The sequence below is a fragment of the Beta vulgaris genome, chromosome 1, assembly GCF_026745355.1.
Source record: "Beta vulgaris subsp. vulgaris cultivar EL10 chromosome 1, EL10.2, whole genome shotgun sequence".
Classification (NCBI taxonomy): domain Eukaryota; kingdom Viridiplantae; phylum Streptophyta; class Magnoliopsida; order Caryophyllales; family Amaranthaceae; genus Beta; species Beta vulgaris.
Genome location: NC_079202.1, coordinates 16,515,348 through 16,531,364, shown reverse-complemented (window position 1 = coordinate 16,531,364; position 16,017 = coordinate 16,515,348). Strand labels below are relative to the sequence as shown.

Sequence of the window (16,017 nt, the reverse complement as noted above, 5' to 3'; positions counted from 1 at the left end):
TATCATATTTTATATATTTCTTATTTTTGCACCAATTTTATATTCTTAACACGTGGCTTTTAATTTTCTAATATTTAATAATAAGAAAATAACTTAAAATAATGATAACAATGACATTTATAATGATAACAACGAGATTAATAATAATTACCAATATTAATAATTAATAAGTACAACAACAACAACAATAATAATCCTTTTGAACAAATGTACTAGTAAATAATAGTATTAATAGTAATAATGAGGCTTTAAATATAAGTATGATCTGATCTAATCAGATCAGATCTGATCTAATTAGATCTGAAATAAACAAAAATTAGATGAATTGAATATAGCCTTAGAATATGAACAATTTGTTAGGAGTTAGGACAACTACTTATAGGATGGAGGGAGTAAAAATTTGAAAGACACTAATTTCAAAAAATGGATATAGAAAATGTAAAACCAAAATTTCCAATATCTACCAAGTAGCATTTAGCCATTTGCGGATTTGCCTGCTCTTCTATCACAAATCCTTTCTCCTCCCTTCCTATTTTCTACTGCTCCATAGCTGGTAAACCCTCCCACTTTCTTTCTCCTCTCACAAACAAAAATACAGACGTTAATGGTGGATTAGGGTTTCGAGAGTCGAGAGAGAGAGAAAACTGAACTAGTTAACTAAAATCTGTCATGTCTTCACTTTTACTGAAGCCTTCCCCGCTATACCAGCATTCTTCTCGCTCACTAGCTGCTTTTCCATCAACCTCAAGAGTTCCGGTTTCTTCTGTCACTTCTCCGAGGAATTTTACCACCCGACGACGATTATCTCTGAAAGTTCGCGCGTTGGACAAGTTCTCCTCTGAAAATGATAGCAATGGCAATTCTACTACTGGAGAATCTGGTTCTAAGGTCTCTTTCTCTATCTTAATTCTTATGTGTTTGATTTCTTCGCAATTTCATTGAATTTGAGTAATATTTGGTTAATTTTACACCCTATTTGATGATACTGTTTTGCATTATTAGTAGTTGGAGCTTGATTAAGTTTTCTAATTAGTCTAGTCGCTGAATTTCTGATTGACCTCTTCCAGTGAGTTTATGTGTCGAATAGCTCGTTTATGTATTCGTCCATCGGATTGGTTGTGCTGGTAGTTTTTACATTGAAATTTGTAGTTGTGAATTGTAACATTATTCCCACATCATGTAACTTGAACTTTTACTTTGATTAACTTGAATTACTAGCTTTTAGTGTAGCATCATAAGTTACTATTTCATATAAATAGACTGTCACTAGGGGTGTTAATGAGCTAGGATGCTCGCAAACTATTTAAGCTCGGCTCGGTCAAAGTTTGGCTCGGTCAAAGTTCGGCTCGATTCGAGTTCGAGATCAGCTCGAGACACTAACGAGCCGAGCCTGAACTAACCTTAAGCTCGGCTCAAAAGCTCGTAAACATGCTTGATACTTTTAAAATTATTAAAAATATTCCATTAATATTTAATTTAGGATAAAATTAATAGCTATGGGAAAAAAATTGTAGTCTTGGACTCATAGATCACACTAGAAAGTCAAAGTTTACATGTTTGATAAACTAGAAAAACACCTAAAAAAGAAAAAAACCTTTCAAAAAAAAACAAAAACAAACCTTTCAAAAAAAAAAAAAAACAAAAACAATAAATAATGAGAGATATTTTCTCCTTGTAACTGAGAATAGTGATGCAGGGAGCTGTGGTCTGTGACTCCTTGCTCAATGCAAATTAAAAAATTAAAAATTATTATTTGTACTACATAGTTGGTGAAGAAAATGTAGAAGCACCAATACATATGACTAAGAAAGAAGTAAAAGGAAAAAAAAAAAATTGTGAGTTGCAAACGCAAACAGCAAAGTGAATAGGAGTATCCCACATCGGTAGAATATAGTAAGGGTGTGTGCGAAATACTCTATACAAGAAAGCTTTGATTCACTAATCCCTTACAAGTGGCTTGTTTGGGCCATGCAATTAACAGCTTTTAAACTATAACGTTTGGGCCTTAAAATCTGACTTTGGATTTGCGTTAGCTAAACGTGAATTTCGAGCTTTTCGAGCTCGAGCCGAGCGGTAAGTTTTGAACCCAAGCCGAGCCCAATATTTCAAGCTCAACGAGCTTCGAACTAGCCTAGCCCTATAAAATATGTTTTCGAGCGGAGCCTAGTCAAGTTCGGTCTCGGTTCGGCTCGTTAATACCCCTAGTTATGGTGATGAAATTTGAGTGAGGTTGTCGACCTCTAGAGTTGGTATAGTTCAATGATCAATTTGAGCTAGCGAGCTTTTTTTCCTGTTGCCTATTGTCTTTGATAGACCTCTCTTAGGCTTATATGCGCTTGATTAATTTTGTGCTTTTTTTTTAAAAAAAAATAATTTGCATTTTGCTATTGCAACATGAAATTAGCTTTAGGTGGTGTGCCAGCTTCACAACAATGTTTCTCATTTCTTGTAGTTATAACAAAGAGGAAGGGATGAAGCTCCTTGTGCTGTTCGTTATGAGTCTTCACAGTCATGGTTGCTCTTGATAGTTTTATAAGCAATATAGTTGTATTGAGAGTACTTTTGGAAGAACAGGGAAAATGGTTATGGTTATAGTTATAGTTGTGGCCTTGTGGGTTACTCGTGTTTTGATTATGAGATACTTTTTATAACTTGTGACCTTTTCATTATTATAACAATTATACAAGATGACTAGATTGATTCCTGGTTTAGTTCAAGTGATTAAAGTGCTTTCTCAACGTCATCATCACTTTAAGTTTTAGTAATTACTGTCATCTCAAACACCTTTCCTTGTTTGCATGGAAAAGTATTTGTTCCAACTTAATTTATGAGTACTCTAGCCTAAGGACCTTTGACATTGTGTTTGTAGGTGGTAAAAGTTGGCACGACCACCTAACAGGACCCGACCCAAAATTAGTGAGTTTGAAGGTTTTCAACCCATTTAAATAAACGGGTTGACCCGACACGAACTGTTTATTAAATCGGTTGGGTTAGGGTTGAACATTTTATCTCAAATCCGACACGACAACCCGTTTACGGTTTAACTATTATACTACTTTTAATATTATTCGTTGGGCTTGAAATAATTTGAATATTTTTTCATGAATACATAAGATTTATTCTTTGGTTGTCCGTTTTGGTTTATTTAGGTAAGATATTAGTATATAAGACGTGGGTTAAGAAATATATGATGTACATTTGTTTAGTTTATGTGTATATGCGCTTTTGATAAAGTCAATAAAGGGGTGGGGTTAGGGTTGAGTGTTGTTGATCCGTTTAATTAACGGGTCGGGTTATTGTTGAGCGCGTTCAACCCGTTTACCGATGGACCTGACACGAATTTGACACGACACTACTCGTTTACCAGCTCTAATTGTGTTTCTTCTAATTGAAACATTTTATGGAATATAGATTCCCTAGTAGGCTAGTAGATAGAATACGCTACAAAATTGCCTTTACTTTTCCCCCTTGACATCGGCTAAAACAAGTTAGCAAAGAAGGGATAACGACATTCGACCGCCACTTCAATTCAAGAAATTATCAGTAATAAAAGACTAATTTGATGAGGCAAAAACTGAGCATATAAATTTAACACAAGTGAATTTGTTTGTCTTTTTTTATCATAAGACTCATTATGCGATTGATTAAAACATGCACATTCATTGTGGCTGCTTTAATTACTCGTTTATCTAACTCATAAGCCACATCGAGAATATCCTATATGAAAAATATTAGATAGCCTTTCAAAATCTAACCAAAGTACAGAATGACCCACAATTTTTTTTTATATGAGGGAGTGGGGGTAATTATAGGTTGTACATAAGAGGAAATGGAACCCCGCCTCAACCTTGTCTTTTGAATTTTGTGAACTCCTGTTTGTTAAATATCAAACTTTAATTAATTACTTAAAGTTTACCATTATTATCATTTACTATTATTAATTTTAGCTAATATATTATATGGATAGAATTGAGGAGAAATCATATTCACTAATTGTATAGTAAGGAATAGCATTATAAATGTAAATTGTAATTAATAGAAGTATATAAGTAAAAAATATAAGTGATAATAAAAGGGTTGTAACCCATATTAGTTTATTATCAATAAAGTTGTTTATGTATATTAGAGTTAGTAATTTGTATATTGTAACTCCAACATTTGGTATCAGAGCTAGGTTATTGAAATATATAATAAAATGTCTGTCAATTTTGTTCAGCCACAAGTACGTCATTATCGAAAGACCAATATGAAGATTGGTGTATTAAAATGAAGGCATTATCTGGTTCCCAGGATTTGTGGGATGTTGTAAGCGATGGTTTTGAAGAACCATCACATGCAGAAAAAGCCTTATTTACCTTAGGGAAGAAAAATGAGTTTAAAGATATTCAGAATAAAGATAAAAAGGCGTTATTTTTAATATATGCTGCGTTAGACAAAGAAACATTTTCCAAAATTACGAATGCAACAAGTAAAGAAGCCTGGGATGCTCTTGTGACAGTATTTAAGGGAGTCGAGCGTGTACGCGAAATTCGATTGCAAGCTTTAAGAGGTGATTTTGAGGAAATACGGATGACAGATAATGATTCAATATCGGAGTACTTTTCTCGTCTGCTTATATATGTGAATAACTAAAAGCAGAACGGAGAAAAGATTGAAGATAGCAAGGTTGTTGAGAAGATTCTTTGATCATGTAATAAGAAATTTAATCATGTGTTACGTGAGAGGAATCTAAAGATATTGATAAGTTATCGATAGAAGAGCTTCTTGGATCACTCCAGGTACATGAGCAAAGAATTTTGAAGAATGGACCTGCTATAGTAGAGCAGGCACTTGAATCGAAATTAACTTTGAATGAACAAAGAGGTAACCAACGAAGAGGCGGTTATTGTGGACGTGGTAGAGGTCGAGGTCGTGGAAATTATCAACCTCGTAATCAAAATAATGATAAAAATTTTGTTCATGGAAGAGGATCCAGAAGAGGATCAGGAAGAGGAAACTTTTCCAATGGACGTGGAAAAGGAAAAGATGTTCAATGCTATAATTGTCAGAAGTATGGGCATTATGCATTCGATTGTTGGTACAAATTGAAAGATCAAGGCAATCGGCTAAATTTTGCAAAAACATCACAAATTAATGAAGATTACCCAACATTGTTGTTAGCACATGAAGAAACTAGCAATCAACAAGATATGTGGTTTATGGATTCTGGAGCCAGTAACCACATGCGTGGGAAAAGAGAACTTTTTGTTGATCTTGATGAGACAATTCGAGGTAACGTGAGTTTGGGAGATTTATCTAAACTGCAAGTTGTAGGTAAAGGGAAGATACAAATTATTTTGAAGAATGGAAATGAAGATTTCATTCAAATGTCTATTATGTTCCTAATATGAAAAGTAACATACTTAGTATTGGGCAGCTTCTTGAAAAGGGATATATCGTGCATATCGAAGATAATAATCTTTTTCTTAAAGACAAAGGTGGGAAACTCATTGCTCATTCTAAAATGGCGAAGAAGCGCATGTTTCCGCTGCAACTTAATACTGATGTGCAAAAGTGTTTCCTTGGTGTCATTGAAAATGAGTCTTGGAAATGGCATATGCGATATGGGCATTTACATTTCAATGGTTTGAAACTCTTGCAAACAAAGAATATGGTGCATGGGTGGCCACACATTGAAGATCCTAAACATGTTTGTGAAATATGCACAATTGGAAAACAAGCTAGACTTCCATTTCAGAAAGGATTCTCACGGAGAGCGAAGGCACCACTAGAATTGGTACACACTGATATTTGTGGACCATTAGCGACAGTATCGTTGGGAGGTAATCGTTACTTTATTACTTTTATTGACGATTACATTAGAAAATTGTGGGTGTATATGTTAAAGGAGAAGTCAGCTGCATTCAACACATTCTTGCTACTAGTCCGGTATGCACGCGATGCGTGCGAAAACAAACAAAAGGTCAACTGCGTAATAAGATATACGAAAAATTGTTCATAACGTTCATTGTATATTTTTCTTCTGTTTGTTTGAAAACCAATAAATCAAGAATGATGTACATATTCTGTTAATTGGGGAAGTTACTGATTTGAGAAGAGATGGAGAATTTGAAAATTTTGGAGCGTTTTATGTTGTGCATATTGGCGGTTATCATAAGATTTTCCCCACTAAATAAAAGGTTTGTATTTTTTTTTAAAACGGTTATGATATCGAGGAAGTTACTGATTTGAAAAATCAATGTATCTCCTTTGATTTTTTTTCCTTCTTTTTTTTCTATTTCTCTTTAGTTGAGGGTAAAATAGTGTTTTTAGATTTTTGGTGTCGTACCCCTCTTGACATATAGAATAGAGATTCAAGGCTCGTGTAGAAATAGAAAGTGGATGTAAATTGAAAACACTTAGGTCTGACCGAGGGGGCGAATACACATCTAATGTGTTTAGAAATTTTTGTAAGAGTGTGGGAATTCGACAACAATTTACAGCCTCCTATACTCCGCAACAAAACGGAAATGCCGAAAGAAAAAATCGAACAATTCTAGACATGTCAAGAAGCATATTGAAAGAAAGAGGATTGCCGAAGCAATTATGGGCATAAGTTGTTGCTTGGACAAGTTATATTTCAAATCGATGTCCTACAAAAAGCGTTAAGAACATGACTCCACAAGAAGCATCGAGTGGTGAAAAACCAGATATTGAATATGTAAGAGTATTTGGGTGTATTGCTTACGCTCAAATACGAGAGGCTAAAAGGAAGAAGTTAGATGATCGTGGTGAAAAATGCATCTTCATTGGATATAGCCCACAATCCAAAGCTTACAAGTTATTCAATCCTATCACTGGTAAGTTGATTGAGAGTAGAGATGTCATTTTTAGTGAAGGAGAATCCTGGAAATGGGAGAATCAAGAAAAGGAGAAAGAGATTGTTGTGTTTGAAGAATACAACGATGTTAAAGAAACAAAACTTGAAGAGACTCCACCATTGACCCCAACAAATAACATTAATTTATCACAATCGTCATCTGAGGGAAATTCTTCATCAAGAAGACCTGTTAAGATGAGAAGCCTCACAGACATTTAGGAAGAAACAAATGAAGTTAATGAAGTTGACTTATTTTGTCTATATGCATACCATGAACCCATTAATTTTGAAGAAGCTGTGAAAATAAAAGAATGGATATCAGCTATGAAAGAGGAGATACGTTCCATAGAGAAAAATGATACATGGAAGTTGGCTACTCTACCAAAAGGTCAAAAGGCTATTGGAGTAAAATGGGTATACAAAATAAAAAGAGGGCTGATGAAAATATTGAAAGATATAAGGCGAGACTCGTAGCAAAAGGTTATAAACAAAAGTTTGGTATTGATTATGAAGAGGTATTTGCTCCTGTGGCTCGTCTCGTTTAGATAATGTGAGAATGTTAATATCACTAGCAACACATCATAAATGGAAAATATATCAACTCGATGTTAAATCTACATTTCTTAATGGAATTCTTGAAGAAGAAGTTTATGTAGAACAACCAGAAGATTATGAAAATGGAGGGAGAAGAAGATAAAGTGTATCGTTTGAAAAAGGCACTTTATGGTTTAATGCAATCTCCACGTGCATGGAATGCACGCATAGATGGATATTTGACACAGAGTGGCTTTATCAAATGTCCTTATGAGCATGCTGTCTACGGGAAAAAGAATGGTGATGATGTTCTCATAGTCATCTTATATGTTGATGATTTATTGTTCACCGGTAATAATCAAAGTATGTTTGATAATTTCAAGATAACCATGTTAAGAGAGTTTGAAATGACAGATGATGGCCTTATGAATTCCTTTCTTGGCATAGAAGTGAATCAATGTGAAGATGGTATTTTTATTTCCCAAGAGAAATATGCAAAGGAGATTTTAAATAAATTTAAAATGAATGCATGCAAACCTACAAGCACCCCTGTTGCAATTGGGATAAAGTTAAAAAAAGATGGAGAAGGGAAATTAATCAATCCAACTTTGTACAAGAGTTTAGTTGGAAGTTTGAGATACTTAACTATCACTCGACCTGATATAGTATATGGAGTTGGACTTATTGGTGCACGGCAAAGAGAATAATGAGGTATATCAAGGGCACTTTAGAATTCGGATTGTTTTATTCTTATGGAGATGAAGCAAAATTATTTGGTTACTCTGATAGTGATTGGGCTGGAGCTCAAAATGAGAGAAAAAGTATAACTGGATATGCATTTTATCTAGGTTGAACTGCTTTTACGTGGTCTTCTAGAAAACAACCAGTTGTTGCATTATCAAGTTCTGAAGCAGAATATATAGCAGCCTCATCAGCAGTATGTGAAACAATATGGTTAAAAAATCTATTACACGAACTTCATCATATTCAAGAAGGACCTACTACAATATATGTTGACAACGTGGCCGCAATAAAACTTTCTAAAAATCCAGTACAACATGGAAGAAGTAAGCATATCGATACAAGGTTTCATTTTCTTCGCGACCAAGTTAAGCAAGGAATGATACGCTGGAGTATTGTTATACCACAGAGCAAGTGGCAGATATTTCTACGAAGCCCTTATCTAATGACATTTGAAAAGTTGAGAGCAATGCTCGGAATGATAATTAAAGTTTGAGGGGGCGTGTTATATATCAAACTTTAATTAATTACTTAAAGTTTACCATTATTATCATTTACTATTATTAGTTTTAGCTAATATATTATATGGATAAAATTGAGGAGAAATCATATTCACTGATTGTTTAGTAAGGAATAGCATTATAAATGTAAATTGTAATTGATAGAAATATATAAGTAAAGAATATAAGTGATAATAAGAGGGTTGTAACCCATATTAGTTTATTATCAATAAAGTTGTTTATGTATATTAGAGTTAGCAATTTGTATATTGTAACTCCAACACTGTTGGCACTCTGCATGCTTGATAACATGGAATATGAATCTTGGCTTTTATAGCCGATCTATAAACATAGAATTTTTTTGATACATCTTCTCTCCACAACCCATACTTTATGTATATCTTCTTCATCCCGTTCTTAAGATATTGTTTTCATTGAGTAGTTTCCTCCTGAAATGATATCTTACTTTTTCTGATATCCAGCCAAAAAACAGGAAGGAGATCCTGCTGGAATACGTGAAAAATGTGCAACCAGAAATTATGGATTTATTTGTCAAAAGGGCATCTCCACAGGTTTGGATTCTTTTAACATCACAACCTTTTTCAGAAAGTGATGTTTCCGGATTTATGGTTCTGATGGTAACACTCCATCTATTCAATTTAAATAAATGGTTTGCCTTGTCATTTCTTAGGTGGTGGATGCAATGCGTCAAACTGTTACGAACATGATTGGCAGTTTACCTCCACAGTTTTTTGCTGTAACAGTAACTACAGTAAGACCTCTTCCTCACCAAATTGGATCTATGCCTTGTTCCATATACATGCATCTTTATGTATGTTGGCATTTCACTTTTGCATATAAAAGTCTTAACAATTTTGTTTGATTGGGATTGTTGCCACTTGTATCAGGTGGCTGAAAATCTTGCTCAACTGATGTATAGTGTTATGATGACTGGTTATATGTTTAGAAATGCACAGTTCCGATTGGAACTCCAACAAAGTTTAGAGCAGGTTGCTCTTCCCGAGCCACAAGAAAACAAGGTAACTATTTTGTACTTTTTCTTTTTCATTCTTCTGATTTCATCTGTTGGGGTTCTTTTGTACTTTGTGATAATCCGGACTTTATAAATTAAAGCTCAGATAATTTCTGCAGGATAATTTAGATTATGCTCCAGGTACACAGAAAAAGGTGACTGGTGAAGTTATTCGGTGGAATAATATCTCTGGACCTGAGACAATAGATGCTACAAAATACATAGAGCTACTTGAAGCAGAAGTAGAAGAATTGAATCGTCAAGTTGCCAGAAAATCCACAAATGGTCAAAATGAATTGTTAGAATATATGAAGTCTCTTGAACCCCAAAACTTGAAGGTAAGGACGACAAAGGTTCCCAAATCTCTTTCTTGGATTAGTATAGTTTGTTCTTTTAAATGGAAATGCACACAAAATATATTAAGAATCTATACCTCCTGCTCCTGGATGCCTATGTTTGAGTAAAAACATATTCGTATCATTGAGTTTTAACCATTCTATGTTATAAATGCCATTGATACTATTTTTTATGTTTTTGCCGTCTATTGTTTGAAATGTAGCAGAATATAAGTGGTGTTTGGCTATATAGCAGGAAAAAAAACACTGCAGTCCAACCGTGCAGGCATACACCATATAACTTAGTTTTATTTTCTTGTGTTATTTTTAAAATGAGATTGATATTGAAGTAATATTTTATAAATTAACAGTGGCATTTATAGAAATGGTGACAAAGGTCAATGGCACAAATATGCTTTCACTTGTATGTGCGAGTGCAAACGGGAATGTCTCGGTGCTTGTTGACCATGCATACAGTTGTGTGACATGAGGTGGCGCATGAGGCTTAGTGCTTGATAATGGTTGAATGTACTCCTAAGGAGCTGGTGATAAATGGCAGATACTACCTCTGTTCCAATATAAGTGCAACATATTAACTTTTGCTCTATTCATATACTAACTGTGACCAATTAAATTTTTCTAGTGCGTGACGTGCACTTAAGAATTGAAATTGCATTATTTCTTTTCAATGTCATGAATATGCACCAACTTTTTACTTATGCACCCTTTGTAAAATTAGCACTGGTTTGATTATTATAGCATTTTCCTAGAGCTGATATGCATATCGCCTAATTTCTTTCCTTGTGTGAGTTGATTTTCTACTTGATGATTCTAGTAGGGACCTAATCAAATGGGATCATTGTGTTTGATTAGGACTTGACAAGTACTGCAGGAGAAGATGTCATTCTGGCAATGAACACATTCATAAAGCGTCTGGTGGCTGTTTCAGATCCTGCTCAAATGAAGGTGTAGAGCTGTTTTGACTTTCATCTTTATCACTTATTTTTTGGACTTCTATTTTCTCCCATACCACTTCAACTGCACCAACTTGGAGAATTATAACATATGTACCCTGATACTGATTATTTATCTGTGTGAATGCCTCAAACTAAAAATTGACCAACAACGGGCAACTTTTAGGTGTGTAATGATCATTTCTAGTTACAGAAGAGTTCCAGTATCCTTATGGTATGCGAGGAAGAGAAAGCCTGGTTCCCGTACTAAGTCCTATTTCGTATATCTTGATACTGGTCATGTCCAGCATCCGGAGAGCTTCTGAGTTTTAGCCAGTGCTAATAGGACATACATGCGAACTTGATTGGGTGGCCAATTTTTGGTTAGGTATTGCATATCTTTCTATCTGATATTTTAGACTTCTGTTGTCTAAAACATGAATCTACTGAGAATGGTTTTTGTTTTGTCCAACTATAATGGCTTCTGATGACCTCTTCCCTGGGTCCGCTCCTTCCCGCTACTGAAGTACCAATCTCACTCAATTTTAGGAGGTACTAGCCAAAAAGGGGAAAACATGTTTTATCTAAACAGTATAAAAAGAAGTAAAATATATGTTCAAGTTCTGAATGTATGATATTCTTTAATCTTGGAATCTGCACTGATGGGTTGGCTTATTCTGTTTTCTTGCATATCTACTTCAGACTAGTGTTTCAGAGACGAGTGCAACAGAACTTGGCAAGTTATTATATTGGCTAATGGTGGTGGGCTATGGTATCCGCAACATTGAAGTCCGTTTTGACATGGAAAGGGTTCTTGGAGCTCCAGCCAAAATTGCTGAGTTGCCTCCAGGGGAAATCATTTAGGCGCTGCTAGAAATTGGCCTCTTATTGTTGTCCATTGTTGCGTTAATACTCCATTCGTAAGCTTGTCAGTGACATGATTAATTTATATCCGACTTTAGTTTATTACTGGCTCCTATTCCATTGATAATATAGGCTATAAGATGCGAATTTCAGTGAGATGAATATTCAGCTGCTCCTTTTTGTGTTGCTGTACAAGTTCAGAAGCTGGTGAAGTTTATGCAAGGTTTGCCAGATGTTTTGCGGGGTGAAATTTCCAGACTCGCATCTTCATCATGTAATTGCCCCAGTTTGCATTTTGGGATGCTATAAAATGCACAAAAGCATTTTTAATTAGTGGGTGTGATTATTGCATTAATAAAAATGTTCCACTTGTGTTTTTGTGTCCCTTACAAATATTCTCCTTATTCTAGTTGTTGCAGGGGTAAATAAGTAGTTGCTCAAATTTTAAGCAAGCATTATTTTTGGTTCTCAATTATGTACAGATTTATCATATCATTTCTCTGCTTACTCACGAGCAATGGAATATTGGGTACGGAGTACAATCATTACAAGTAGGATAAAGGTAGGTTTTATCATACAAGTGTAAAATAGCTAGGGCCTTTTCTTTCACTTTACTGCTACCACCAAGTGATTTCTTATCATTTAAGCTTTTGTTTTTGTTGATGTGTATAGTATAGTTTGCTGATTATTTGATGAAAAGGGAGTTGCCCTTTTTTGATGTCTTCCTTTTCTCCTTCCAAATCATCGAGAAACTCTTGGTGGGAATGTGGTCTCTAAAAGACTCCATCAATAGGCGCACGCTTGTAATTTTACGTGTTAGAGTGTAAGTTGGTACAAACTTGACATTATTTCGTACTAACTTAAAGTTTTGGTATCAGTACACCAAGGTATTCAGCAGCACCTAACCTTTTTGGCTTAACCCCTGCCCAAAGTCCATGCTCTGTCCGTTGATTCAGGGCCTCCAGGGTTCCTTATAGCGCATTTCGGGGCAACTTTATGCGGCAAACCACATGTACATATACAAGTGGATGGCTCTTGGACCCCAACTTCTCCTTCGGCAGGGATTGCTTGGGTGGTTGAACATCTCTCCAGCAACACTAGGGAGGGGCAAGGTAGTTGCATTATCACCCCTTCAGCTCTGTTTGCTGAAGCTCAGGCTTGTTTGGGAGCTTTGATTTGGGCTCAAGGGCATGGTTATCGTCACATAATGGTCTATACTGACTGTGAACTGCTGGTCCGGAGTTTACGTCATCAAGCCACTCAACTGATTTCAATTGCTTGGACCCTTGATGACATTCGATCCATTGGACAACAATTCCAATGGTGTAGAATTACAAAGGTTTCTCGTCCACAAGTTCAGCAGGCTCATAATTTGGCTACTCATGTCCGGAAGGGCCAAATTCCGTTTACCGTTTTTTAGCTCTGTTTTTTTTTAAGCTTCTGTATGTTTTTCCGATGTCCAAAAAAAAAAAAAAGAAAAAAAAATAGAGTAATTAAATATCATTTGAATTTATTAGGTAACATATAACTTGGTATTAATTTAACTTTATTTGTATCTCTAACAAAAAAAAAACTCGATTTGGTATCAAATTGTAATTTAGTACCAAAGTCTAACTTGGTATTAAGATGACTCTATTAGTACAAACCTAACTCTATGGTATTAACTTGACTTTATTTGGTTGTATTAATTTGACTTTATTGGTATTAAATTGACCATATTTGGTATACATTTAAATACCCATTGTATGAAGTTACCGGTATGTCTTTGGTGGAGTCTGTTACCATATTGTCACCTAGACAAGCTCCAAATTACCAACATGCAATTTGCCTAGTATTGGGGACAATTTTGTGATTTCGACATATTAAAACACACAAACACGACTAATGTATATATAACCAGTGTTGCATACATATTCAAGGGTTCCAATATATAGCCAGTTTTTCAAACACATAAACAAGGGTTATTATAAATATAAAGTTAAAAAATTCAATGCCAAGTTATATGAAGCGACGGTGGAGTGAAGGAGAAGGAGAGAGAAACGAGGCAGAAACTCGACTTCCGGTAAGTTTCTACTTGTGTTTTTTTTTTTTTTTTTGTTTTGTTTGAGTGGAAGCTAGTTTAAGTTAGTTCTAGTTGAGAAAGAAAGATAAGGTTTTGTTGAAAATGTATACATATTTGGTGAAAAATGATTATTAGTATTGTAGGCATAAAAAATCATGTGACCTATATAACATTATTTATGTAAAAAGAGTCCTCATTCAGTTTTAAGTAAAAACTAATAAATCAAAAATCAAAAGAAGTGGATTCAGGTGAATATTGGTGTTTAAGAAAAAGGTGAGAAAGTAGGATGATGGTTTAGTGGGGTAAAGAAGGTAGATTAGTACTCCCTCTGTCTCATAATATAGTGCTTGTTTTTTTACACGGTTTTCAAGATGTAACTTTGACCTTTGATATCTTCAATTTCGTATTAATAAAAATTATAAAAAGTTGATATTATGAAACTACACATTGAGACAAATCTAACAAGATCCTACATGAATATGTTTTTTTTATATATACAAATGAGAATATTCGGTCAAAGATTTTAAAGTTTGACCCACCAAAAATGAAGTAGGCACTATATTATGGGACGGAGGGAGTATTATATATTGTTAGGTAATTAGAAAGTGATAAGTGACTTAAAGATTTTAGATAAGATGAATTTTTTAAAAGAAATTTATATAAGATATTTTTTTAAAAAAAATAAAAAATTAATAAATCTAATTAATATAATTATTAAATATATTGATTAAGACGAGTTGAAAAATGGATTTTAGAAAATGAGTTTTCATATAACTATTTTGAGAAGATATTTCCAAAGATGGGCTTAGTAAAAAAATTTAAAACGATTTTCAAAAATGGATTATTAGAACTAGTTAGAATGTGGATTCAGCTTAAAATATTTTATTTTTAGCTAATTCTTTCTTCAATCCGTACCAATTAGAGCACAGATGGTAGTCATCATATGGTAAAAAAAATGGGGACATAGATTTATGTGTGTGCAAGTATATGTAATAGAACAAGTTATATGAAAAGTTGAAAAATGATAATGAAAATAGGTGAAAATGATACAAGTTTGCCAAAAAATGACATAAGAATGATTAAAGATGACACATAAATGAGTAATAATAATATAGTACATAAGGAATTGACAAATAATATAAAATAGGGAGAAATGATACAAGTTTGCTAAAACTGACATAAGAATGAATAAAATGACATAGAAATGAGTAATAATGGTATGGTAAATGAGTAGTTGATAAATAATAATAAAATAGGGGGAAATGATGCATGTTTGCTAAAACAATGACATAAAGATGAGTAAGAATGACACAACAACGAGTAATAACGATATTAGTACATAAGGAGTTGACAAATGATAATAAAATACGGGACAACGACATGAAACATTTCCAAAATGATACTACCTCTGTTCCTTTTTAATCTACACGTTTTCCTTTTCGTACCATCCCTTATTAATGGATACAATTTTACTTAATCTATATAAGGTAATATTATCAATTATTATTTCCCACTCTTGTCCCCCATATGATCCATCACCAAATAAATTAACCACTTTAAACCTCCCACCTACCCCGTTTTTCTCTCTCTAATTTTTTTATTTACTTTTTGTACTCATTCCCCAGTTTTCATAATTCCTTTCCTCTCTCTCCTAATTTTTCACTTTTTCCTTGTTTCTACTGAAAAGCAAACCATGTACGTTAAATAGAAACAGGTGTAATTGGAGCTTGTTTTAAAAAGTAAAAAAAAAAAAGGTCAGTCATAATGACATGAAACAAATTTATGAAAAGTGGCATGAGATAGCTCCAAAATGATATGGAATACACCAATAATAACAAAATGAGTAATAATGATATGAAACACTCATACTAATTCATGCATGTGAGATGTTAAACAATAAATTATAATGTAACATATTACATCCAAGACGCACTCTCTTTTCTTTCTAAATTCTTTCCACACATTTGTTTTTCATATTTGACACCATATAAGGCAAAATAAATCATACCTTGTACTCCTATATATTATTTGCCAAAAAAAATTGACACTTCAAAACAACCTATCGATATATATTATAAATCTCGTGCAATGCGTGTACTGAGAAACTAGTTCAATTTAAGATGTCACTCATAGTTG

At 33.9% G+C, this 16,017-nt stretch overlaps 1 protein-coding gene across 3 annotated transcripts; it reads left to right on the top strand.

Annotated features, from left to right (window-relative positions):
• The first annotated feature begins 406 nt into the window (after positions 1-406).
• Positions 407-12,204, top strand: LOC104905874 (hypothetical protein). 3 transcript variants are annotated; one of them, XR_002041180.3, is made up of 8 exons: positions 407-888; positions 9,117-9,206; positions 9,326-9,406; positions 9,543-9,674; positions 9,787-10,005; positions 10,876-10,968; positions 11,143-11,343; positions 11,658-11,796. XR_002041180.3 is itself a non-coding variant. In XM_010694516.4 (7 exons), exons 1-7 carry the CDS (start codon positions 670-672, stop codon positions 11,817-11,819), a joined length of 996 nt encoding a protein of 331 aa, XP_010692818.1. In that variant the 5' UTR covers positions 409-669; the 3' UTR covers positions 11,820-12,204. The 3 variants fall into 3 exon arrangements, 1 of the variants encoding a protein (XP_010692818.1); XR_007275023.2 differs by having other exon boundaries at positions 11,143-11,507; XM_010694516.4 differs by lacking the exon at positions 11,143-11,343 and having other exon boundaries at positions 409-888; positions 11,658-12,204.
• The last annotated feature ends 3,813 nt before the right edge of the window (positions 12,205-16,017 follow it).